Below are 27,488 nucleotides of genomic sequence, written 5' to 3'. Positions count from 1 at the left end.
AGCCCCCCCACGCCCCCGCAATTGAATCCTTCCACTTTGGAGCCCGGATTCAGTGGTTTGCGTCTTCACCTTCCATTTTTGCCGACACCATATGAAGGCGAGGCCATTCCGCAACACAGTCATTGCGTCTTGGCGTCCCAGAGTGAAGGGGCAGTTTACACGGCAACTCTGCGACACTAATCATCCATATCCTCCGCATCCATATCAATGGAAAGCTCCCGCGCCGATAACGTCAGCACTGGCACACGTCACACGTCACACTGGGCGTGCGCAGCGGTGCAACTACACCTTAAAAACAGCAAATATGGCGGAACGTCGGCTTTAATTTACTGTTTATATAATATTTTTTATTTAAATACGTTGAATGTTTCCGTTTTTTGTGCCTTTTGGAGCAAAAGAAAAATGCCACTGCTTGCAGTGGGCACTTCGCGCCAGGCCTAATGGGTAATATATCAATGCGGTCGTGTTCAGGCTGGGATACCTCTCATACATGCCAGATGTGAAAAAGACTGCACGTTGGATGAGGGAGTTATTAGTCATTGACTGAATTTGGCGTTGTACTTTCCACATTTTTGAATAATTTGAAAAGTAAAAATTCAAATGACAATTCAATTTTAACGTATCCCTTTATCCTTGGTACTGCTTCTGAGGGTGGCAGGCGTGCTGGAGCCTATCCTATCTGACACCGAACCTGTTGCCAACTAGGTAGGGTACTTACGCACAAACAAGCAGTCATACTCACATTTATTTTCACACATCAACCTCAGTAACACAAAACACTTGTGTGACTTTAAAATTTTCCTCTTACCGTATATAAAAATGCACTTTTACGTTGTCGTGTTTGGTATTTTCTCACAAACGAGCAACAAATATAATCTACAATTAAGAGTAACACAGTTTGCGTGGATACTCAGGTATAAAATCCAACAATTATAAACACTATCACAATGCTATTGTTCTATAACATTTTATGTCATTACTTTATTAATTATTAGATGCTACAATTGTCAAATATGGATAATATGAAATAATAGTTTTGAAAAATCTGTGCAGATGGTGGCTCAGTGAACATCTGATGTGGTTTGTTGTCAGATGAACAACAAGGTGAGGAAGGAAGTTTTGATATAGAATTTGAAGGAGGAAAAGAGTCACAGACTGACTGAGTCACAGCCAAAAAGTGTTGATGACAGTGTTGATTTCTATTCACTATTCCCCCCTCCCAATTAAAGTCTGTCACAGTCGCAGCCAATAGCGTACCGTACGAATGGTATTTTTAGACCGCAAGCCTGTAGTCACCATCGTAAACCGGAAGGGGGTCAACATAGAAGCGACCTTGCATACAACTTATGCTAGTACTGCTTGTTTTCTGCCAATAATCTTTCAAAAAAGAACATGCAGAGTAAACACTGCTGATATGGAACTTATAGAAATGACCCTATACATTATGACATATGAAGGATGTTTTCTTCATGTTTCCCGAAGCCAAAAAGTCAGAGAACATTTTTGAAGAATCAATCAACTTGTGCATACTACGTCCAAAAGACCAGTTTAACGTCAGCAAGGTGAAGCCATTCACCTTCAAATGAAGTAAACATTTTGTTGGGGGCCATGGTCCTACAGATGCCCATGCTGATCCATTGCCTGCCAAAGCCTGCCCCGAAGAGGTAAGCCATTTTTTATGTTTTTATACTTATTTTTAGCGTGGCATTTTGCAGTGATGCTTCTGTCTGACAATGAATGACCTAAAAAAAATTAAAGTGGTATCTGACTCATTGACTTCATAATGTATTGATGTGACACATTCGCCTTTCACTGTGTCACGCTTTCCCGAAGGGTGCCGTTCCACACTCCGCTTCATTTATTAGCAGTCTGTCACATGCAGCGATCTAACGCTGAATTTAGGTTGAAAATTTACGAAAGCTGTATAGCATGCACACAGGAAGGATTGTCTCAGAAGTGATTTGTTCGAGGATTCAAGGTAATTATTATATTTTTCGTACCATGCATGCATTTTAAAATGTGAAAAAATATCAATGGGAGAAATTAGCCGCTACAGCATTGGCATTATACTTTGCAATATTTACGTAAAATAACTGCTAACTGCACGTTTTTTTTTTGCTTTTAACCAAGAATCGAGATTCGTTTACATCCATATCTATAAAGAATTCAGGGATTTAAGCATTTATTTACAAGACTTTTCAATGGCGAAAACTTTTGTTTACATATGGCAGTCGCTAATGTCCTTACTGACTAGCCTCATAGTTCGCAATATTTACGTAAAATAAATGCTACCTGCATGTTTTTTTTTGCTTTTAACCAAGAACTGAGACTGTTTTACGTCCATATCTATAAAGAATTCAAGGATTTAAGCATTTATTTACAAGACTTTTCAATGGCGAAAACTTTTGTTTACATATGGCGGCTGCTAATTTCCTTACTGACTAGCCTCATAGTTCACAATATTTACGTAATATAACTGCTAGCTGCATGCTTTTATTGCTTTTAACCAAGAATCAAGACTGTTTTACGTCCATATCTATAAAGAATTGAGGGATTTAAGCATTTATTCACAAGAATTTTCAACTGAAAAAGCTCTTTGTATGTGATTCCACTCGGTCAGCTTTGACAGAGCGAGGCCCCCGATGAATCGGCCCCGCACCTCAAGTCCCGTCAATACATTATGAAGTCTATGTCTGACTGACACTGTTGTTACCTTTTCTGTTGTTAAAAAAAAATTTGTAAGTGGGAAGTGTAAATAAATTAATTAAAAAAATCAAAAGTGTTTGTTTGCTGTCACTGAGTAGCATTTGCCAATTGTGACACAAAAATAGCAATATAAATGACCCCCAAGAACGGTCAGAGACGTAAGACAACCAGAGGATATAATATATAAGAAAGACAGGGCATATGGTGGTAAAGGATAGCTTGTTGAAACAGGAGAATGTCATCGTCAGTGGCATAAGGCAATGCATAGAAGAAAAAGGTGTCGATAAAAAAGCCACCTCTGGATCAGGTTGGCTCTTTTTCAGCCCTAGACACTCAATCCATCTCTTTAATTGAACATCTTAATGTTCTTCCACATCTTTACCAGTGAAATTGGCACCAGGGCAGGGGTCCCGTTAACCAAATATTTTCCGTCGTTGACCGTTTTTTTAAAACGGTGACGGAAAAAACTGAAGTCAATCTGTCATTTTGACAGGTTGCAATTCACACCCCAGACCACAGGGTGGCTAGTGAGCATATTAATTATCTATTGTCTCTCTTGATGCATGACGTCGTTGGCCTTACTCGGAAAAATGTCAAGGCAACTGAGTGTCCGAAGTTTCTTCAAAAAAGTTTCTTCTTGAGACATTTGATTATGCACAAGCGGACACGCAATTCAAGTCCATGCGCACCAGGAGGAAGGTGTGAGACTGCGTTCAGGCCACAGCAGGTGAATTGTTAATTTCATTGTTCCATATGTAGCCTACCTACTGGGGCCACAGTCAGCTGTTTTTGTCACTGCGGAGAAAAAGTTACATATTCATCTGCTTGATGTGTGATGGCACGGTGTGGATTCTCTGTTAAGCTTGTTCGGACAGAATATTAATTAAAAATGAATGAAAACTAAATACTATTGAATTTGTTATTATTATCATTTTAAAAATGTAAGTGATGGGTAAAAATAGATTATGATCGGATTTTTATGAACCTGTCAGTCAAAATGACAGACAACGAAAAAGTCTAGCGCAACCTCTGCACCAGGGACATCATTTTCGGACAGAATTGCTAAGTTTATCTCAGTAAACATCTCGTTCGTACACTATTTACATGCATCTAGCATGTGGGACAAACAAGAGTTTGACCCCCCTAGCAACAGTTGCTAACGTCATGAATATTAATGAGCAAAGGTGACGTGTTACGTGCGGTACGCTATTAAAGTCTGTCACAGTCACAGCCAGTTATACAGTAAAGCTGGTTAAACTGGAAGTTATGTTGTTGTAAGGTCTATTAAATTCTTATTCATGTGCCTATTTTGATTTATGAGTACCTGCCCCTCCATTGGTCTCTGCACGGCCCTGCTACAGTAGGTAAGACTGAACTGACACAGCAGGAAAAGCTTGAACGACCTCAGTGCTGTCACACCCACAGGAACAAGCAAATAATCATGCATAATACAACACTTAGCGAAAAGTATGGAATCACCAGTCTCGGACGAGCACTCACTCAGACATTTTGTCACATAGAACAAACTCAGATAAAAAGCTTGAAAAATAATTAATTTGTTCAAAAGTGCAACTCTTTAGCATTCAGAAACACTAAGAGAAATGACTAAAAAATATTGTGGTGGTCAGTAAATGTTACTTTTATAGCGCAAGTGCAGGGAAATATATATGGAATTACTCATTTCTGAGGAAAATAATTGAAATCATGAGACACAAACAAAGAAATAACAAAACACATCTCTAGTATTTAGTTTCACCACCTCTGGCTTTTATGACAGCTTGCAGTCTTTGAGGCATGGACTTGATGAGTATTTGTCAGCAATTTGCTGCCAACTCTCTTTGATTGCAGTTGCCAGATCATCCTTGCAGGTCGGAACCTTGCTGTAGACCATTTTTCCCCCAATTTCCACCACAGGTTTTCAATAGGGTTGAAATCTGGGCTATTTGCAGGTCATGACATTGACTGGATGAGTCTTTATCCAAGGAATGCTATAACAGTTTTAGCTCTGTGGCATGATGCAATGTCGGAAATGTTGGAAAATGACAAACATATTTTTAATTGAAGGGATAAGAAAGCTTCTAAAATTTCAATGGAAACTTGTGCATTTTTTGAAAATTTAACCACAGCCATCTCCCCAGTGCCTTTGCCTGACATGCAGCCCCATATCATCAAGGACTGAGGGAATTTTGATGTTTTCTTCAGGCTTTGTAAATCTCACAGGAACAGCACCAAGCAAAAGTTCCAGCATCATCACCTTGTCAAGAGTCAGGAATCTGCATTGCTCTATAAAAGTAACATTTACTGACCACCGCAATGTTTTTTTATTCATTTCTTTTAGTGTTTCTGAATGCTAAAGAGTTGCACTTTTGAACTAATTCATTATTTTTTCAAGCTTTTTAACTGAGTTTGTTCTACATGTTAAAATGTCTGAGTATATATATATAATTAGAGGAAAATATATTTTAAAAAAAGATTTTTTTCTTTGATTGAATTTTTTTTTTTTGATTGAAGTAATTTTGGGGGGATTGAATGATTTAGACACAAATGTCCGATCATAATATGGCCCAGACAAAAAAAAAAGGATTGCTTCAGTCAAAGAAAACTTTTGCAATTAAAAATTAAGTGTTCAAATGCAAATTTTTCAATCTCAATTATTTTTTCGCATTCAAAAACTTTTTTCTATGATTTAATTTTTTTTTTCTGATTGAAGTGATTTTTCCTTTTAAAAATCTATATATTTTTTTGAAGCAATTTATTTTTTGATTGAATAATAACGAGAAAAGTGTCCTAGCTAAAATGTGGCCCAAACACAAATAAAAATTACTTCAATCAAAAAGTTACTTCAATTAAAAAAAAAAAAAAAAAAAGATTAATCATAGAAAAATAGCTTTTACATGCATTTTTGGAGTTTTTGGAGTTTCAAATTTATTTTTGCATTCAAACACATTTTTTTAATTAAAGCGACTTTTGTAGTATATATATTTTGATTGAAGCAACTTTTTTTTTTATTGAAGCAACTTTTTTGATTGAATAATAAAGACGCAAATCTACCTCCATATGGCTCTGCCCAGGGGATACAATTTTTGACTGGGGTAACTACATTGGCACGCCACTGGCGGGCGTACCAAATTCAATGGATGACGATCTTGGTGAAAAGTATGGCCTAAACGGCGTAACCTGGTTTAGAATTCCCCTCACGAATGATGGGAAACAAAAAACGCTTATTGTCAACTTATTATTATAAATATTCTTGTAAGTTAATTTTATTGCTGACGCTGCGTTTTGGGGTCATCAACCTGTTGTACCCACCCTACCCCAAAAGTCAAACGCAATAGTTTTAAAAACAGACAAGTCAATATAGTGTCCTTTTCAAAAGTGATATCCCTCCTTTCAAAGTAAAAGCTCCAACAATAAAACCTAATTGTCCTCTTTCTTTGCATATGTGAATTGAATAGAAAATTAATGAATGATTTCCGGCCGTCCACGTGAGTTGTTCTGTTTTGTAAACATTGTGAAACTACTTTTATTTCTTCCGGGACCTTTTCCGCTTGATTTTCCGGTTCCCTTCTGTCGGATAATTTGACGCCACCCTCTTCATTCCGTTCTGTTGACTTGAGTTTTGTCATCTGGTCGAGGAAGACGACGGACCGCCGTCTTGTGGCGTAAAAGGCGGCCGACACGGTGAGAAAAAGCTTTTCAACGTTAAATAAACTCCGATGCAAAGCGTATTAAATCCCTCTGATAACAAAACAGGCGAAGAGAAACAACTTTTCTCAACTTTTTCGCCACTCGTGTAGGATTCACGGCGTCAGATAAGATAAGTACGGTTTTGTACTTTTTCATCGGAAAATTTAAAGTACAACTCGTCACGTTATTTCAACTTTCCTTTGAGTTAACACAATAAATTATGCAAAATGAAAGGCTATAGTTTGAATGAAGACTCAATTAAACTTGTCTTGAGGTTAGAGGGTGGAGTCAGGTTGGCGTCATATACCTGTAAATTCTCAAAGTTTATATTTTACAAATGACCAGAAACACTCTTTATGATCACTGATTGTCGTTATCAATTTCAAATTTATAACAAAGTAGAACAAATGAACTAGTAAAACTCAATTGTTCCTCTAGTTTTAACAAGCGATTTCCAAAGTGTGGTATCAGTACCACCTTTTGTACGTGAAAAATCGACTGTCACGGTCAGTGGTCACTACAATAGACATCTATTCAAATGGTGTCTTAAGCTTTAATCCATACCTGTCAACCCGAGGCCGTTGGCAATCTTACAAATAGTGACGTATGCCCTTACAAATTGGTGAGTAATCTTACAACTAGGGTTGTTCCGCTCATGTTTTTTTGCTCCCGATCCAATTCCGATCGTTTTAGTTTGAGTATCTGACGATCCCGATATTTCCCGATCCGATTGCTTTTTTTTGCTCCCGATTCAATTCCAATCATTCCCGATAATTTTTCCTGATCATATACGTTTTGGCAATGCATTAAGAAAAAAATGAATAAAACTCGGACGAATATATACATTCAACATACAGTACATAAGTACTGTATTTGTTTATTATGACAATAAATCCTCAAGATGGCATTTACATTATCAACATTCTTTCTGTGAGAGGGATCCACGGGATCCACAGATAGAAAGACTTGTAATTCTTAAAGGATGAATGTGACCTTGTATATTGTGACTAAATATTGCCATCTAGTGTATTTGTTGAGCTTTCAGTAAATGATACTGTAGCCATTTAACTTCTGCCCAAATGCATGATGGGAAGTGCAACCATGACTGTGCGTAGTGGTACCAATTGATATATCTTCTCTGCGTTGGGAAATAAAATACGGTGTTAAGAAAAAGATCAACTACTACCTTTCTTCCCCAGATTGCTTCCCACGATAATTCTAATTTATTCGAGAGAGGGATTGTAAGGCTTTAGCCAATTAAAGAAAAGCTTCAAAGGCTGCTAAAATTCTCTCTACTCATTTAACGTTGCCTTTTAACTCTATGTATACGTAAAACGGTGCCATTATAGATTGAACGCGACAATGCATGACTGGGTAATGCAGCGCATGCATTAATTGCGTTAAATATTTTAAAGTTGTTACCGCCGTTAACGCCATAAATTTGATAGCCCTAGTTTAAGCCAAAACTAAAGACTCTGGATGAGTGTAAGACATTTTGTCTGTAACGTTAAATACAATTAGAAAACGATTTAATTAAAAAATATACAGTATATATATTAAAAACAGACATGTCCGATATTTTTTTGCCGAGTCCGATATTTTGAAAATGACGCGATCGGACCCGATCGGGATCGATCGGGACATCTCTACTTACAACGTTTTATGTAGCGTGCAATATGAAACAAAAATAAAACTCAATTTTTAAAATAATATGAATTTATTGGTAATATTTTCACATATAACCTGGTGCAATCAATATCTTCAGCTACATCATGATTACTAAAATTTAACTGTGACTTTTGTTAAAATTGTATGTAGCACTTTTGGCAATTTCTATCATGTGTTTTGATGGCTGCACTTCATGGCACTTCAGCTCGCAATTCAGTTTGACTTGAAGGTAGTTCGTGAGTATGTCCAATTAAAAATTAAAAAGGTCAATCCATAAAATTCACTTACCGATGCAATCTTTGAGTCAGGGAACATTTCTTTTGCTAATTCTGAGAAGTGATCAGCAATAGTTGCAGGCAAATTGTGTTTGGCAACAAAATGGCAGAACAAAATCTCAGCTTTCGTCACAGCATCTGATGAGTTCGTGGTTTTGTTTTGTGGTAAAAAATGTTCATAAATAGGCTTGTAGCTTTTCATTCAGCAGACTGCATCTTTACGACCTTTTGGCTAGGTTCATACTACAGGTCTTAATGCACAAATCCGATTTTTTGTCATATCTGTTTTTTTTGCGTGCCCGTTCAGACTGCCTTTGTCCATTGAGACCATTCAAGTATTACGCATGCGCACTAATTCGCAGTTCGACACGCGCTGAGCAAGACATGCGCAGAAACATCAAAACAAATGACCAAACATGCTAGCTGTCATCCGTCATTCCAGGGATATCATATTTTGCTTTTTAAAAAGAGGACACAGATAACAGACATAAATAATCCCAGTTTAGGTTTAAATTCAAAGTATATGGATCGATAGCATGCACGCACTGTCCGTGCATGTCACACGCACATACGGGCTGTTTGCCCCGACTCTCGGCCGTGTAAGCAATGTTGAAATATCGCTTATATGGAGCAGACATAAAACCGATCATTCTCAGGCTTATCCTCAACCCATTTTTATTTTTTTATGACTGTTGTCAGGCTTATCCTCAACCCATTTTAATTTTGTTTATGACTGTTGTCAAGTCCGACCCTTCCTAAAAAGCCGTGTTCAAGGCAAGCTAGGCGCTAATGACGCACAGCTGCACCGCTGCCGTAGCGTCTCTCTCGCTTTTTGATGACGTAATTGCTGCATGAATTCCGATTTGAGAGACTGGACAGTACAGACCGCCGCAACAGTCTGGAAAAATGTGGCCCAGATCGGATTTGAACCACATACGAAAGTGACCCAGATCGGATTTGAAATGGTCCACTTCTATGCGACTTGTCACATTCAGACCGTCAAGTTAATGCGTCACTCGAGTCGGAAAAACACGAAAAAATCAGATTCGTGCATTAAAACCTGCAGTATGAACGTAGCCTTTGTCTCGATGTGCTTTCTGAGATCGTAGATTCCTGATGCCGAAACTTTATTGTTCAATCCACACGGCACGCAAAATGAATACTGTGGTCCTTTCAAAGATGCTTTAATCCATCCGGTCATATTCACCAGTTTTGTCTCTCTCATTCTGATAGATGGCGTCCATGGGCAACAGTTTTTCTTTTCTTAAGAGCTGGTTCATCCATATTTTTATCACGTTTAGTCACGAAATGATGGCGAAAGTGCATGTGCAGTCACGCGATCGGAAGAGGCAGACGCTAATATCAGCGTGCAATTCTCGCGAGCACACGGCTACAGATTCGGTGCGTTGTCTCGTTGCCGAAACGGTGACAAAATCTGAACGGAAAAAAAACAATGTAATGCACGAAAAACGTACAGATTGTGAATGTACAGCGTACACATTTAAAAATCAGTTCTCACTCTTACAAATTACGCCGAAACCGTACAACTTGACAGGTATGGGTATAATAAACTTAAGCCACAATATCACGGTATTGCAATTACAGCTCTAAAATGTGTTACTCTCAGATATCTGGGTTAAAAAAAAATTTTTTTTTAAACTTTTTCCTATTGAACAGGATTTTTATTTTTCAAAATATATTAGCAAATTGGAACATAAGTATAAAGTTAAGTTAAAATAATATATAGTTCCCTCCATAATTATTGGCACCCCTGAAAAAGATGTGTTTTTTAGCTTCTAATAATTTTTTTATTAATTCAAATAATATGGGACCTTAATGGAAAAAAAGGAGAAAAATCCAACCTTCAATACAAGTGCATTTATTCAGTGGGGAAAAATCCCACATAAAGAAATAATTATTTGACATCAAATAATGTGTGTCACAATTATTAGCACCCCTGGTGTTAATACTTTGTACAACCCCCTTGTGCCAACAAAACAAGGTCTGGGGACTGAGGTGTCCATGGGAGGAGCTTGAGTTTGTGTCTGGTGAACCATTTCTGTGTAGATTTGGCCATATGTTTAGGGTCATTGTCTTGCTGAAAGACCCATCTTCAGCTTTCGGGCAGAGGGCAACAGATTTTGATTTAAAATGTCCTGGTATTTCAAAGCATTCATGATGCCCTGCTCCCTAACAAGGTTCCCAGGGCCTTTGGAAGCAAAACAACCCCAAAGCATCACTGACCCACCCCCATACTTCACAGTGGGTATGAGGTGCTGTCTACACACCAACAAGCTGTTTGGGAGGCATGCACGGAGAAAATGTTTCCTCACTCACAATCATAAATGCAAACGTCTGGAGCCAAGCAGTATTGGGGATTCAACTGGGACCGTGTGCTTTGGTCAGATGAGACCAAGATTGAGCTTTTCGGCAACAAACACTCTAAGTGGATCTGGCGTGCCACGAAAGATGCACATGCTGAAAAGCACCTCATACCCACTGTGAAGTATGGGGGTGGGTCAGTGATGCTGTGGGGCTGTTTCGCTTCCAAAGGCCCTGGGAACCTTGTTAGGGTGCATGGCATCATGATTGCTTTGAAATACCAGGACATTTTAAATCAAAATCTGTTGCCCTCTGCCCGAAAGCCGAAGATGGGTCGTCACTGGGTCTTTCAGCAAGACAATGACCCTAAACATATGGCCAAATCTACACAGAAATCGTTCACCAGACACAAAATCAAGCTTCTCCCATGGCCATCTCAGTCCCCAGACCTTGTTTTGTTGGCAAAAGGGGGTTGATAAAGTATTAACACCAGGGGTGCTAATAATTGTGACACACATTATTTGATGTCAAATACTCATTTCTTTGTGTGGGATTTTTTCCCCCACTGAATAAATGCACTTGTATTGAAGGTTGGATTTTTCTCTTTTTTTTCCATTAAGGTCCCATATTATTTGAATAAATAAAAAAAATTAGAAGCTAAAAAACACATCTTAACCAGGGGTGCCAATAATTATGGAGGGCACTGTATATATTCTTAATAATATAAAGGTGAGCCTAAACCCACAGCCACAGCTCAACATTATTACCATCAGAACAAAAATAGTGGAATTATTTTTAGAGATGCACGATAATATCGGTCACCAATAATTATCGGCCGATAATGGCAATTATGACGTCACACAGATAATCCAGATAAAACGAAATTCAACGGATAAGGCAATCCGATAATTATATACTTGATTTAGCCTCCAAATGTGTGCAATCAACAGTTTTGTCAAATTCTGCTAGTTTTAAGGTGTTTTTGCAGTGTAGTAATGTGATATATGTTAGGAATGGCTTACTTTTAAAGGCATTTTTGTGCAACTTGGGTGTTTACTCTCTAAGTAATTGTTGCCAAAAGCTTACCATTACACAACGTCATTGCCATTGTTTAGTTGTTGTAATTTATTACTTGTTCACATATGATGTGGGGAAAATGGCACTAAATTACATTTTTGCACAGTAACATTTGATCTTTGTATACTTTAAAATTTTACATACATATTTGAATAGAATTATCGGCGTGACATTATCGGGTGGACGGGGCAGGAAATTATCGGTTATCGATATCGGTTGAAAAATGTATTATCGTGCATCACTAATTATTTTCCATAAAAAGCACGTGTGTATGACTCGTATCATGTTTACATTATACACACTCTCTTTCTCAACACACAGTTGCCAGAGAGAAAAAAACTCGTTTTACCACCACCACTAGACACACTAAACACGCTGGAGTTAACTCTCGTAGCTGGTGGGAAGTGTTCATGATGGTGTTTACTAACCTTTTATCTTGTATAAAAGCAAAATCATATTGGAGGTACTGCCTCCTCGGAAGCCACCCTCCGCAAACATGTTTTACACGTCGGTTGGCCCTCCCCCTCGTTCCAAGCGAATGTCAATAGCAAAGATGGCTGATCGCGACAAGTTGTTTATTTTGGTTATCAAAAGACATTTTGACTTCCAGCAAACCTGCCTTCTCGTCACCGATCAAGTTGTGGAAGCGTTCCAATGGTATTTTTTCCGATGGGAGGTTGTAAACTCTGACTTTCCAACTTCCTCAAATGTGGCATCAGTCATCGATCAAAATTTTAATCGTTTGACAGCCCTAATTTTTAATCGATTTAATCACAGCTTAAAAATTAATTAATCGTAATAATCTCTAAAACATGCCATATTTTTCTGTAAATTATTGTTGGAATGGAAAGATACGACACAAGACGGACATAAACATTCAACATACTGTACATAAGAACTGTATTTGTTTATTTGAACAATAAATCCACCAGATGGCATTAACATTATTTCTTTCTGTTAAAGGGATCCACGGATAGAAAGACTTGTAGTTCTTAAAAGATAAATTTGAGTACAAGTTATAGTAATTTATATTATTAATTTTATATTCTTGATAAGCTTTCTTCGGGTTAATCATATCACATCTAGTAGGGCTGGGCGATATGGCCTTAAACATGTATCACGATAAATTGAGCAGATTTATCTCGATAACGATAAATGACGATAAATTCGCCCAAGCGGACTGTTATATAATTTGAAAATCTGAATCAATGCATGAAATACAGATTAACTATTTCTTGTTGATTTATTTACCAGCATTCAATTTGATATACTGTATTTAACAATTGTACATGCAGTCTAAACATTAAGTTTATAAAAATGTATTGTAAGCAATAAGAATTCAAGTATGAACATTTATAACAGCGTGTATGACTTGAACAATGTACATTGTCAAAATCAATATGCCTGTGCAAACATGTAATTGTAACACAAATGACTTGCAGCTTGAACAGTACACTTCAAAAAGACAACTTATTGTTAATGGCTGCTGTGACATAATTATTAAATACAAGTGTTTACTTTATGGTTTAAGGGTTTTTTTCCCCCCAGTGCATTTTTTAATAAATGCACGTACAATAAAAATAGCTGTGGCCATTAAACGGCTATATTATAGATTTCACTGTTGGATTGTACTTTATGCTGAATGCTTTACCATCACAAAAGCTATCAGAGGAATCACACACAGGCAGATACAAAATAACGCCACATAGTAATTGCTAGATGCAGTCCGTGCCCAATCCACTCATTAAGTTCAGCCGTTTCGACAAGGTTAGAGCCGCTATCCGACTCCATAACGTTCATTTGTAGCGTTAGCCGCTAGCTAGCGTTAGCCTGGCTACCAGTAGAAAGCACTGAAAGCACCATCTCCGGAAATCGTGAGAACAAAGGAGGACAGCGGGTGAAAGCCCGTCTGGATGCCACCAAGAGTCTACTAAATGTCGGTTGAAAGTTTGGTGAACCTCCCTTAAGCCACACTCCATCACGTTTTGCTTGTAGCGTTAGCTGCTAGCGTTAGCTTACCGGACTTTTGTTTGATTGGCTTGCTGATGATCACGTGACTCTCTACGTAAGCACATTCACTGCTTTCTTAAAGGGGAATGCACATAGACGAACAACACAGAATCAAAGCGGGATGAAAATACTATATTTTCTTGTTTTATTAATTTACCGAATTTACCGACATGGTCAAAATTACGTCGGTCATCGTTAAGAATTTCGGTGACGGTAAATTTTCGGTTTACCGCCCTGCTCTAACATCTAGTAACTGTCAATGATATCGATGATGATGACAATAAATAAATGAGTTAAAACCCCTCTTATTTCGTTTCAATGAAACTTGTAAAATTTTCAATCAAAAAACTAATAGCTCGCCATTGTTGACGTCGCCGAACGTGACGACACATGGGCTCTCTACCGTTCTTCCACAGTGTCTTTAACTACGTATGCTAGTGATTGAAATACACCACAAGGTGTCAATGGCGAGTTTTAAATTAATTAGAGATCTAGCCAAGGCAAAGTCTAAGTTTTATGTGTATTTTGCATAGCTATTTTGATTTGGAATGCCAGTTCTCTTTGCATTGAGCGCTTTTCTTTTTGTGAACATAATTTTTTTGAGAGATAGGAATATTATTTTTGTTGCGCTTTCACTAAATGATACTGTAGCAACTTAACTGTTCCACCCAAATGTATGATGGGAAGTCAGGCAACCATGACTGTCAGTGGTGGCTGCAAATGGTATACAGTATGATCTGCGTCGTGTTCAATTAAGCTTGTTAAGAAAAAAATTGTTTCCTGTCATTCTTCCCCACGTCGTTCGCCACAATACTTGTTGTGAAAGAGTTGCCAAGGCAATGAACGCCTGTGTCCACTCGCAGTTCTCTGCCTTTTCGCTCTCAATGTGCTAAAACGGCGTCATTGTAAACTGTTTGAGGCAACGTATGAACAGGTCTTTCCGTGCATGCGTTACTTGCGTCAAATATTTTAACGTGATTAAAGAAATTGATTACCGCCCGTTAACGTGATAAATTTGACAGCACTAATATATATATATATATATATATATATTTTCTTTCACTTATATACTGTATTTTATAGAATTATTTATACTTATTAGTTGGGTTGTTCCGATCATGTTTTTTTGCTCCCGTTCCGATCGTTTTAGTTTGAGTATTTGCCGATCCCGATATTTCACGATCCGATTGCTTTTTTTTTGCTCCCGATTCAATTCCAATCATTCCCGATAATTTTTCCCGATCATATACATTTTGGCAATGCATTAAGAAAAAAATGAAAAAAAAAAAAACTCGGACGAATATATACATTTAATATACAGTACATAAGAACTGTATTTGTTTATTATGACAATAAATCCTCAAGATGGCATTTACATTGTTAACATTCTTTCTGTGAGAGGGATCCACGGATAGAAAGACTTGTAATTCTTAAAGGATAAATGTGACTTTGTATATTGTGACTAAACATTGCCATCTAGTGTATTTGTTGAGCTTTCAGTAAATGATACTGTAGCCATTTAACTGTTCTGCCCAAATGCGTGATGGGAAGTGCAACCATGACTGTGCGTAGTGACACCAATTGATATATCTTCTCTACCTTTCTTCCCCACATTGCTTCCCACGATATTATTAATTGTTGAAAGGGGGATTTTAAGGCTTTAGCCAATTAAATAAAGGCTCCAAAGACTACCTAAATTCACTCTACTCATTTTACACTGCCTTTTAGCTCTATATATAGGTAAAACGGAGCCTTTATAAATTGAACGCGACAATGCGTGAGTGGGTTGTGCAGCGCATGCGTTAATTGTATTAAATATTTTAACGTGATTAATTTTTTAAAAATTAATTACCGCAGTTAACGCGATAAATTTGACAGATGAGTGTAAGACATTTTGTCTGTAACGTGAAATACAATTAGAAAACGATTTAATTAAAATGTATGTATATATATATATATATGTTTAAAAAATGCATGTCCGATATTTTTTGGCCGATTCCGATACTTATAAAATGACGTGATCGGACCCGATCGATCGGCACCGATCGGGACGTCTTTACTTATTAGTATATATTTTTTTGAACAAACATTCATTTGCCTTCTCAGTCAAAAGAGATTGGACGTCTAGCACCGTCAGTGGCAGCCATTTTGGCCCTAATAGTGGTACCATTATATGCGAATGACGTTTTGACGTGGACTCCAAACAAGTGTCAAAAAGTACTGAAGATGTTTGACAAGAATATGGCTTACTTGTCAGCAGTTCCTGCCGCCATGACGACCATCGTGATGGAGCGAATCGGTCGCCTCTTCATCAGCTTGCAGCACATCAAGCAGGTCCTCCGTCTGCTGACCTCGGAGGCGTCTCCGTCCATGCCCGCCACCGTGCGCGACACCGAAGTGCCCCACTTCTTCCGCGAACGCTACGTCCGAGCCGGATACCGGCCGCTCCATCAGCGCTGGAGCTACTACTTCCTGTCTGCCTTCCGCCGCCACAACGAGACTGTCAACATCTGGACGCACTTGCTGGCGTTCTTGGTTCTGCTGGCCAAGATGAGTCACGTGGCGGAGACGGTGGATTTGATACGGGACCGGCACGCGTGGCCGCTACTCCTCCTCATGCTGTCGGCGCTCAACTACACGGCGTGGAGCGTGGTGGCTCACCTCCTGGGCAGCAAGTCGGAGATGACCCACTACACTTTGTTCTTCATGGACTACGTGGGCGTGGCGCAGTACCAGTACAGCAGCGCGTTGGTGCACTACTACTACTCGGCCGAGGAAGGCTTCTTCCGGCGCGTCGGCGCTGTTTTCATGCCCGTGGTGGCGTTGCTCAGCTGGCTTTCGTGTCTGGGCTGCTGCTACGGAAAGTACCGGAACCACACCTTACCGCCTTGGGTGCGCAAGGTAAGCCAGGTGACTCCATCCACCGTGGCCTACTTGTGGGACATTAGTCCCGTGGCCCACAGACTCCTATTCGGTGACCCCGACCCGGCCGCGGTGTACCACCTGGGCCATGTGGCCTTCTTCCTGGGCTGCGCCGTCTTCTTCGCCTTCCCCGTGCTGGAGCGCTGCTGGCCAGGAGGATGCGACTTCCTGGGTCAGGGCCACCAGCTGTTCCACGTTCTGCTCTCCTGCTGCACCATATGTCAGATCAACGCCTCGCTCCTGGACTACGGCGGGCGACGGCAGGTGTACGCGCGGCTCTACGACGGAGACGACGCGGCGCTCTTCGTCGCACTCTACGGGCTGACGCTGCTGATGTGCGTGCTCATCGCTGCCTTCATGCTGAGGAAGGCCAAAGAACTATTGGATCGCCAGTCCAAGTGAACTAACTAATCACATGCACCGACAGGCTTCTACTTCAAAATATTAGGTGCACCTTACGCTATCCAAAACGAGAGCTGTCAACACTGGTTACCATTGACGGCGCTTGGCGTCCAATCCATGTTGACTGGTAGGGGGCGACATAGATTGGGCATTTGACGTTAAGCACCGTCAACGTCGCCGAAATATGAACATTCACAACTAGTCCTCACAGTTAAAGGAAATTGGACATCTATTGTTAGCAATGGAAGCCAAATACTTAATTTCGGGTTTCTTTTATGTAATTTTAGGGTACTTACAGGTCACTTCCTGTACATTTTGAGGCATTCCAGATTCACTTGTATATTTTGGATCATTCTGTGTTGATTTTCAGGTAACTGCCAATTGAATTCGGGTCACTTCTGGTTGGTTTGGGGCATTTTTGGATCAATTCCTTGCTTACACATTGACTTCCATTGACGGTGCTAGGTGTTCAAGCTGTTTTGACTGGGAGAGGACGAATGAACGAATGTGACTGTGGACACAAACGTGAACCAAGTGCAGTAGTGTACGCATTTCATCACTGAAATCATAGTTTTTACAGCACCAGTCTCAAAATTCTGTAATGAGCGACAACGTGCCGGTCAGGGAAAACAACCCTGCGAGCCTAATTGGGCCCCCTGCGTTATGTTGAACACCACTGGTTCTTGTCGAAGAAAAACGATTTTTCCTGGACTCTGGTTTACAGAGTACACCTTTCCAGACGAACTCCCAAGTTGCCTCACAATTTGGTATTAGATGTAACTTGCACAAATGCGTACTGAAAGAAAATATTCGTTTGACTGGAGTAGAATTCAACCAAAAAATGCACAATGAAGTGGCACTGGAATTGTTGCATTTTTGGGATGAATCTCAATTAGCAAAAACCAAGAATAAACAATACAGTAATGACAAGAAAACTGAGAACAGGTTAGCGGTTAGCTAGGCTAGCAAGCGAACATCTCCATAATAATTTATTCACAACTTGTTTACTCAAATGTTTTATATCGGTCTAAATCACTTTTAAACTCTGCTAATTTTAGAAGTAGACGGCATGTCTCAAATGCCATTCTTATGCAATATTGTCAGTGTGAAAAAGCCCCAGATGCTCCACCTGAGTATAACTTGAACGCCTGAACTCTGATTTAACACTTGTGTGCATCTCTTGCATTGGATCTTAACAGGCGTAACAAATGTTGTGTTATGGTATTTCATAAACCTAAGTTCTCACAGGCAAAATTATTGCTAGAAAATAACACACAATCTACTTCACTAGAGCGACGGCTACATTGTGAATGAGCCGATTACGTGTACTCGTACAATAATAAGCACTTGAAGGAGATGATTAGCACGGGTGTGTTAATATTTTATGTGCGTGTCATGCGTTGAGATGAGGGAAGTTTTAATAGCACATATTTTAATATTTGAATACTTTTTTTTCATTTTTAAAGAAGGGATTTCACACGAGCCGTGTCTTATTGATGAATGGACTGTTCATGAATGTTAAGTCTTGTTTTTAGCTGTAAAACAGTGGTGAATGGACCCAAAAAGGTTGCGGCGATACTGTACTGATACATTTTTTGTTGTTGTTTTTTTTTAAAATAAAAATTTAGTTTCACCCCCCCATTTAACATAAAATTACTCCATACTCATTTGCCTGTTACCGTAATTTTCGGACTATGAGGCGCTACTTTTTTCCTTTTTTTAAAATTTTTTTATTTTTTAAAATTTATTTATTTTATTTCCCCTTCAGGCATGACAAATCCAAACAAACATACAGCATTTATATGTGTTTACAATTAATTCAACCCAAAAAGAAAAGGGCTAACGGGAGAAGCCGAAGCTTATTGAAACCTGTCCCCAGTATACCATAAAGGACGCAGAAAATATCAAATATCAATTTTTGTCATTCAGATTTCGTAATGATTACAAGTTTTTTTTTTTATTATAATAACCATCCTTCATTTTCCCAATGGTCCATAGTCGATCGAGGCAATGTACTTGCCTGATAACTTTCATTTTCTGGTCTTGTGTTTTGACGAAAATTCTGCAATCTGAGGTCCATGTACTCTCAATCTTTCCCGCTTTCTTCAGTTGACGTGCCTTTCTTGCTATTTCAGTGTTGCAGCGGGTTAGATTCTCATTGAAAAAGATGTTGGATCCTTTCAGGAGACGACCTTGTCTGAGAAGAGATATCTTATTCTTTCGATCAGTAAGCTTCATGAGTATTATTGGCGGTTTATTCCCTCGTGAAGCTAGCGGAAAGCATTGTTGAATGAATTGCTGTTCCACTCTTATCCCCAATTCTTGTATCAGTCACCTGCTTTTCCACCGTTGCGTAGTTTGGTTCATGGTCACCCTGAACAACTTGCGAGTATGCACGTGTTCTCAATTTGATGCCGGTGATCCAGTTTGATCCAGATCCTCTGCCAAAGCTTCCAGTTTTTTGATACGATCATCTCTCTCTTTCATCGTCTTCTTCAGTTTCTCGTTTTCAGCCCGCAGCAATTGGAATTCCTTCAAGACGTCTTGATTCTGCTTCAAGAGGTCCCGATTTTGGACCAAGAATTCAGCTATAATTTGCTCTAATTTATGCATAGAAGATTTTAAATCTTCCATGCCTTCAGTCTTGTTAGTCTTTTCTCCTCTTTTCGATGCATTAGGCATGCTGGCGCCTGAGTTATCAGAGACCGATAACGGAGCTCAGGAAAATGCGTCCTTCGCCTTCAAGTGTCTGTGGCTTCATTTTGAACCCCGCGGTTTATACTCCAGTGCGGCTTATTTGCTGATTTATTTGGGTTAATAGGTAACACTTTATTTGACAGCGGCGTTATAAGACTGTCATAATTATAACACTATTATGGGCATTACTGAATGTTTATGTCATTAAGTGTCATCTGGCAAATTATGTCACTAACCAAACCGGTAAGTCATTGTTATTTGAAATAACATCTGCCAAAGCAGTTCCTGGTGTGGGTCCGGGCCTGACCATTTTCAGTCACGAGAATGTTGTGTAACAGCCCAAACTATTTTCCATGAAACTCCTCCAGCTCTGTGTTTTTGACTTCACACCATCTAGAAAATACAGTGGAAAGCCTTCAAGGGTGGAGACAAGTTTTGTTGTTTTTCTTGAACTATGATAATGTCCGATTCCGGGCCCAATTGGACATGTTCCCCGTGTTTTTGCGTGCACTCGCAGCCAATAACGAGGCGCTCTGATCATGTCATTTTACGACAGGACAGCGAATGCACCACAAAATAAGCATTCTTTTAGCCTCTTTTATCGGCCGTTCTTAAGTTATACTTCACATGCGGCACACGGAGCCGATCGGGCAGCCTCTTGTTCCGTCTCCATGGCAGCCTTTTAAAGCCCGCGTTGCACCCAGCGTGGCCTCAGCGTGACATTTGCATGTTGATGCGAATGATGGGAATACGCACATCGTGTCCATGGGGCCTTTTGGAAAAGAAACTGTGTGGCATTGATTTTTAAGATGATAAAAACACAACTTTCTGACCAATTTATTGTCTTTTAATGCTAAAATCATCAGTTCAGATGTCATGATAGATTGAACACCCTTAACTCTTTATAGGGCAAGTTACTGTTTTTGGTCATCAAAAAAAAAAAATAACTTAAGACCTGGTGTCCAACACAGTATCTAGACATCACATTTGGGGTCATGTATTAGTGTTATTTTCGTCCACGATGACGATATTTCGTCAATGAACACGTTTTTCAATCGTTCGAATAATCGAGTAATTGGATTCAGAACATTTAATGTGTTGAATAAATTTTGGGAGATGTAAAACAAAGGCATTCTAAGATTGCACTTTCAAAAGAGCATTAAATGGGAAAACATGTTTTTTCAAACGAGATGCAGCACTTTCATTTCACAAGAGCAATAAATGCATTTAAAATGAATATGAAATGAATGAAAGTATAACAAAAGAACAATTGGCTAACTTGCATAGCAGATGTCTGATAGCTTAAATTCCGTAAAATACTTTTTTTTCAAAGTTCTTAAACTGTTCGAACATATTCCCACAAAAAACTGTAAAATATACTGTACTTAATTACGAATGCATAAACAATAGGGGTGTAACGGTACACAAAAATCTCGGTTCGGTAAGTACCTTGGTTTTGAGGTCACTGTTCGGTTCATTTTCGGTACAGTAAGAAAACAAAATGCAAAATATAAATGCTGGTTCTTTATTACACACCTTTGTGCTTTCAACAATAGGAACATTAGCCTATACAAAGCTAGAATTCTGCTCAAACAGTAGCGGGTAATTAAAGATAATCCAACAGCAGTTTGCCTTTCAGACCCCGCGTATTGATCAGCTTTCTTTCTGATAGAAAGAAGAAAAAAGAAGTCATGTGCTAAAGAGAAAAGCAAACCCAATGACAAAGATTTTAACATGTATTTTACAAATGAAATGCCTCAATGAATCATTTTTTTCCCCTTATGAACGGTTTTCAAAAGCTTTATTGGTGGATTTTCTCAAGTTAAAGCGCCACACAGAAATTAATAAATTTAGATGTGTAAGCAGAATCTGTAATATTATTTAATTACAGGTGTTTTAGCTCATTTCAATTTATTTAAATGGGCTAGATTTATTTTGTTATGTGTTTATATTTTACAAATGTGATGTAGTACTCATTTATATTGTATATTTTATGTTGTATAACTTTAGTTGTTATGTGAATATTAATTCCTACTTGTTTTGTTGTGGTAGGAGGGTTTTGTATTACACACGGGGCTGTGTTGATTATTATTATAGCAGAGAAGAAAGCAGTAAATCAACAAAGAAAAGTCAACTGTGCCCTGATCTGCCACTCAAGAGATTTGATGGACTCAAAAAGTGAGTTATGATTGCATATTAGTTTGAAAATCGACCTGATCCACCGTATTTTTACACGAGTGACCTCCGGTCTGCCCAATCCTAGCTAGCAGTATTGACGCAGGAGGGCCACGTTTTGCGTCAAATAATAAACTCTGCCGTTCTTTTCGCGTGCGTCAAGTTGAGCCGCTTCTGGGACGCGTCTAACACGCAGCCGCACTGCAACTGGTGTGCATTGGCTGATTGACTTTAACGTCCGCGTTTCACGGCGTTCTCGCGGCGGCCACGTTGTCGCGCCGTTGACATTTCTGGGTTATACTGTCCTTCCGTGTTGGTCCTCACTATAGTAGAGAAAACGGAGTAAATATAATCTACACTAAGAAACAGTAACCCGATCGACTCACAGCCTCGAAAAGTAAGGTTTACATTACGTCAGAAACTAGTTCGGTACGCCTCCGTTCCGAACCGAGCACCACGTACTGAAACTGTTCAATACCAATACATGTACCGTTACACCCTTAATAAACAATCATATTAGCTCAAACAAAAACTTCTGTTGGTCTTAACGGGGAGCAGGTGGGTCCAGCCATGTTTCATGAGTTATGTCATACTCACTGTTGCCAATAGAGGGCAGTGTATCCACCCAAATGAATAAAACAAAATGCAAACACTTTCAAAACAATCCATTACAACGCCATTCTAAACGAATCCTCGAAGCAGCAAAATTTGATCCGAAGCTTTCTTCCAATCGAATTACTCGAATTATTCGATTAATCGTTGGAGCACTATAGAGTAACTTATTCAATGAAGTTAACATTGTGAACTTGATTAAATGAATTGCTCAAGTTTTGGGGTCATTTAACTCACTGGCTGCGATTGATGGCAGTAGTGCCACTCGAACATGAGCATTGTTATTTGGATTATGATGTAAAAGTGTGTCTAATTTGCGTGATAATCTTAACCCATGACTAGGCAGGTAAATTTGTACAGGGTAAAATGTACCTCATTTCAATGTGACGGGACCACTCCCTCAAAACAGGCTCAAATGACGGTAGTCTCATCTTTATTTTAATTTTGTTTAAATTTATTTTAACAAAGGATTTCACAAAGACATCTGAGAATGGCTCCTTTTTTCAATTTATCAAATGACGTGGCCGCTTTGGACTCTCACCAAGCAACATTGCTAGCGTGTGAGTCACAAGGGACGAATGCTAGGAGACCCTCCCTGCCTGTCCTCGGAAATACGTCACCCCCAATTAAACTGGGAACTTAATGGCGCTGAACACATTGCGAAGCATTCAGCACGGCACATTGCGCATCTGACCCCAAACGACTGGACCGGACTAATTTGATATTAGCTTTCATAATAATGTGCCCACAAAGCTGCTTGTTATTATGACTGTATTATGGAATATTTGTGCAGATTGATTGTCTTGAAAAATGTAATTTATTCATTGTATGAATTCAAACATTATTCCATTTTTTAACTTTTTCAAACATCAGAAACTCTATGCCACCGGTGTCAAACTGGCGGTGAGGGGGCCAGGTAAGGCCATAGGCGGAGTTTGACTTTTGAGGAAGGGGGGCACAACATGTTGATGAACCCAAAATGCAGTGTTAGCAATAAAATTAACTTACAAGAAAATTTATAATAATAAGTTGACAATGAGCGTTTTTTCTTTTCCATCATTCTTGAGGGGAATTCTAAATCAGGCTGCTTAGGCAATACTTTTCGCCAAGATCGTCATCCACGCCGGTGTCGTGCCAATGTAGTTACCCCGGTCAAAAATTGTATCCCCTGGGCGGAGCCATATGGAGGTAGATTTGTGTCTTTATTATCCAGTCCCAAAAAAAGTTGCTTCAATAAAAATATATATTTTAATTTAAAAAATGTCGCTTCAATCAAAAGAAATGTGTTTGAATGCAAAAATAAATTTGAAACTAAGAAAAACGCATGTGAAAGCTATTTTTCTTTGATTTTTTTTTTTTTTTTTTTTGATTGAAGCAACTTTTTTGATTGAAGTAATGTTGATTTGTGTCTGGGAAACATTTTGGCTAGGATGTTTTTGTCTTTTTTATTAATTCAAAAGATAAGTTGTTTAAAAAAATATACATTTTTAAAAGGAAACATCCATCCAAAAAAATTCAATCATGGAAAACGTTTTTGAATGCAAAAAAATATTTGTGATTGAAAAAATTGCATTTGAACGCTTAATTTTGTGTGAAAAAGTTTTCTTTAATTGAAGAAATCCCTTTTGTGTTTGGGCCATTTTATGGGTAGGACATTTGTGTCTAAATCATTCAATCCCCAAAAAAGTTGCTTCAATCAGAAAAAAAAAAGTGTTTTCAATCCAAAAAAAAATATCATTTGAAAAATAAAATTGCCCTCCCCTATTTTTTTATTGTTTTGTTTGAAAATTATATGCAGGGCAAATGACTGTCTAAGGTGCTAGTCACATGATCTGTTCGAAAAATAATTTTGACCCATTATAAAAAAAAATATTTTTTTTCCATTTCATTTTTGTTGCAGTTTTATTGCTTTACAACTTTTATTTATATATGAAAGTCAATTTCATGCAATGACACTTTTTGGCCACGAGGGGGCGCCAGGCCCCCCTCCCCCCCTTAAAATCCGCTTATGGGTACGGCCTGTCAAATCATTTTGTGTTTCCCGGGGAAGTAAACAATGATCATTGCAGTGTTGTTTTTGGCAGTCTTAGTCTTTTGGACGAAAATACTTATTAGTCTTTCATATTTTAGTCATTTCAAAATGTGTTTGTCTTCGTTTAGCTTCAGTTTTTTTGTCTAGTTTTGTCGACAGTTACCCAAAATATTTTCATCTGTAAAATTCAACATTTTAGTCCAAGAATAAATAAAGGTTTCCAACGATTTCGAATGAACAGACGAATAGACAGACGAGCACATACTGTAGCATCTACAGGGAAGACAACGATAATACACACTAAGCAGGAAAATCAGTACTTTACTTTCATTTAAACTCATCTAGAAGCCACGAACTGTTTGTAAAAAAAAAAAAAAGTTGTCCGAGGACTTAAGAGAATGCTAACCATGTTTAAGTCAATGCTAATGCTAACGCGACAAGTTACATTTAGTGTGTGATAGGGTGTCCAAACGTCCTCTTTTGCCCGGACATATCCACTTTTTACATCCTGTCAGGGGCGTCCAGCAGGGTTTTTATAAATTCATGAAAATATCCGGTTATTTTTTTTCATGGGACCAATTAGCGTGTGTTGAAATTGACTGACATTTTGCACAGAATACTACGGTACTGTGCTGCTTGTGTGACGTGTTCCCAGAGATCCTGCCCAGTTGTTAAGACGTTTATTATGATCAATACGCATATAATCAAATGCTCATGTACTCAAAAGAGTAATTAAGTCGAAAATACATTTATTCTACTTTGGATACAAATGTGATCTGTAAAATCCTGTTTGGTGTCGCATCATTGTGCTGATGAAGATTGTAAACTGAAGGAATCTGACCCTCCAGCCAGACCGCCGGCATGCGCTGGGGCAGCCCCAACAACCCAGGCCGGCGGGATCACGATCTGGCCAGAAGGCCAAACTCTGTGCGTTCACCTTAGTCTTAACCCTTTGTACTGACTCCATTTTGAAAGGTTTAAAGAAGGCTCACCGAAAACATGTTGACAACTTATTCAGGTCGACAGCGATCAAAACGGCAAGGTGAAACCGAAACACTGGGGTGGGGAGGCAAGGTCACCCTATCACACGTCAACAAAAGGTTCCCAAGAAAAATGACCCCGATCAATTAAACATTCAGTCTTTTTAAGGCTCTCGCTGGGCAGGCGTAGGCAGGAAGAAGGGTGTGTTTGGCCGTTGTTTAAGATTATTGTCTGTTTGTGGATTGGACAGGAGGATTCGGGATTTACTGTTGTCAGGGCAACGAGGGTTGTGGATTTTGCCACCTTAGCGTCAAAGGGGCTTTTGGACTCGTTTGCAGTTGTGTTATCAGTCGGATATCGGGCGTTGGTTTTCCTTGTGTTGGGACGGGGCGTCCCGCCATTTGTTCTGGACTGTCCGAGAGAACTGATTGCAAGTCAATTGCATGACACACACATTGGGCTTCCTTGAAAAGAAGGCGTTGTATGTGTGTATCTTTTATGCCCTGTATTCTGCTTGTTTTCCCTAAACTATGATATAAATGCTATTTATTTTATATTGGGTGTGTTAGAGTAATGCAAGCAGTCAATCGGTAAATACGAGAAAAGATACTATTCCCTGATTGATTATATTAAGTGTGTTAGAATAATGCAAACAGACGGTGCCTACGAGAAAATGTACTATCTCCTTCAAAACTTTCATAAAGCAATGTTTGGTTTTTGCCTCGGCTACAAGTGCTCGCTAATAGTGTACCTTTCCGTAAGCTAAGCCACACTAGGCATTATGGGAATTGGATTTTTGAGCTGCTGGGTTTGGAAACATGCTGGTTGAATTGTTTGTCAATTTATTTCGGTTATTTTTATCTGGAACATTGAATGAAGATAATAATTGAGTGGGAATAACTATTTGTCAACGACAATTGTATTGATAATTTATAAAAATGTTTAATTGGCATATAGCCTACTGTGTGTGCGTGTGTTTGTATTGCCTGGACTACACTTCCATGGGTCTGCATTAATAGTGTTTTCTTCATTATTTTTGCTCTTTTATGTTAAAAAAAAAAAAAAAACAGAATAAAGGTGGAAATATTTCAATATTATCATATATATATATGGCGGAAAACACAGACAAGGCTGAAAAGGCAGTTTCTGCTCTTGCACCCCTCTTTAAGGTAAACTGTATTTTAAGCCAAAAGAACGGTTGTGTTTGATAGAACAATGTGTCTATATGCTGCCATAGCAGATTCATGGCGTAATAAGCCCCCGAACTATTTTTAATTTGTCCGTTTTACCCTGGAAACCCCCATTTACAGACGTCGCGTAACTGCTTTTGTTTCAACCCAGCCATAAAAAGAAGGTAAGTAATCGTAATTATTATTTGAAATGAATGTCATTTTTAGTTTAGAATCATTAATTGATGTCAAATATTTAGCTTAAAAAAATAAATACATAAAAAAACGACTTTAAAAATTATTCACTCGCATATTTTAAACTTTTTAACAAATTACATCACAATGAAAAAATTGGCGTCTGTAAAAAAGTCATGGATATCTACCTCATAACTATCGCTTGATTTTATTTTTTTCGTTACTGCTGCATTTTCCCCAATATTTTAGATGATAATCGATCCAAACAAAGAAAAATGGGGAATAAAAAAACGTTTAAAAGGGTACTGTAAATATATGAAAATGAAGATCTCCACCACTCCTTGATGTCTGCGATTTCTGCATCGCGACCAGGGGTGAAAGTGGGCAGGAACGGTCAGGAACGCAGTTCCGGTATAAGATTCAGCCCTGGAACGCTGTTCCGGTATACAGTGCTTTGATTCCGAAAATATGATGGCAACTGTCAAAACGCTATGTAAAAAGAAAAAAAAAATACAAAGCTGCCACACATGCATTTCATCTCCAAGAAGAAACCAATCT

General features: G+C 38.7%; 1 protein-coding gene across 2 annotated transcripts; it reads left to right on the top strand.

Annotated features, from left to right (window-relative positions):
• The first annotated feature begins 6,269 nt into the window (after positions 1-6,269).
• Positions 6,270-27,225, top strand: paqr7a (progestin and adipoQ receptor family member VII, a). Of its 2 annotated transcripts, none has more exons than XM_057827769.1 (2): positions 6,270-6,387; positions 16,003-27,225. In XM_057827769.1, exon 2 carries the CDS (start codon positions 16,017-16,019, stop codon positions 17,067-17,069), a length of 1,053 nt encoding a protein of 350 aa, XP_057683752.1. In that variant the 5' UTR covers positions 6,270-6,387; positions 16,003-16,016; the 3' UTR covers positions 17,070-27,225. The 2 variants fall into 2 exon arrangements, with proteins under 2 accessions (XP_057683752.1, XP_057683751.1); XM_057827768.1 differs by having other exon boundaries at positions 6,273-6,387; positions 16,006-27,225.
• The last annotated feature ends 263 nt before the right edge of the window (positions 27,226-27,488 follow it).

This window comes from Corythoichthys intestinalis, chromosome 22 (genome assembly GCF_030265065.1).
Source record: "Corythoichthys intestinalis isolate RoL2023-P3 chromosome 22, ASM3026506v1, whole genome shotgun sequence".
Classification (NCBI taxonomy): domain Eukaryota; kingdom Metazoa; phylum Chordata; class Actinopteri; order Syngnathiformes; family Syngnathidae; genus Corythoichthys; species Corythoichthys intestinalis.
Note: the sequence above shows the minus strand (reverse complement) of the source record. Positions and strands in the feature narration are given on the sequence as shown.

Bases quoted from the DNA above. Each gene is read 5' to 3' on its own strand.
- paqr7a (XM_057827769.1), top strand. From the start codon at position 16,017: ATGACGACCATCGTGATGGAGCGAATCGGTCGCCTCTTCATCAGCTTG.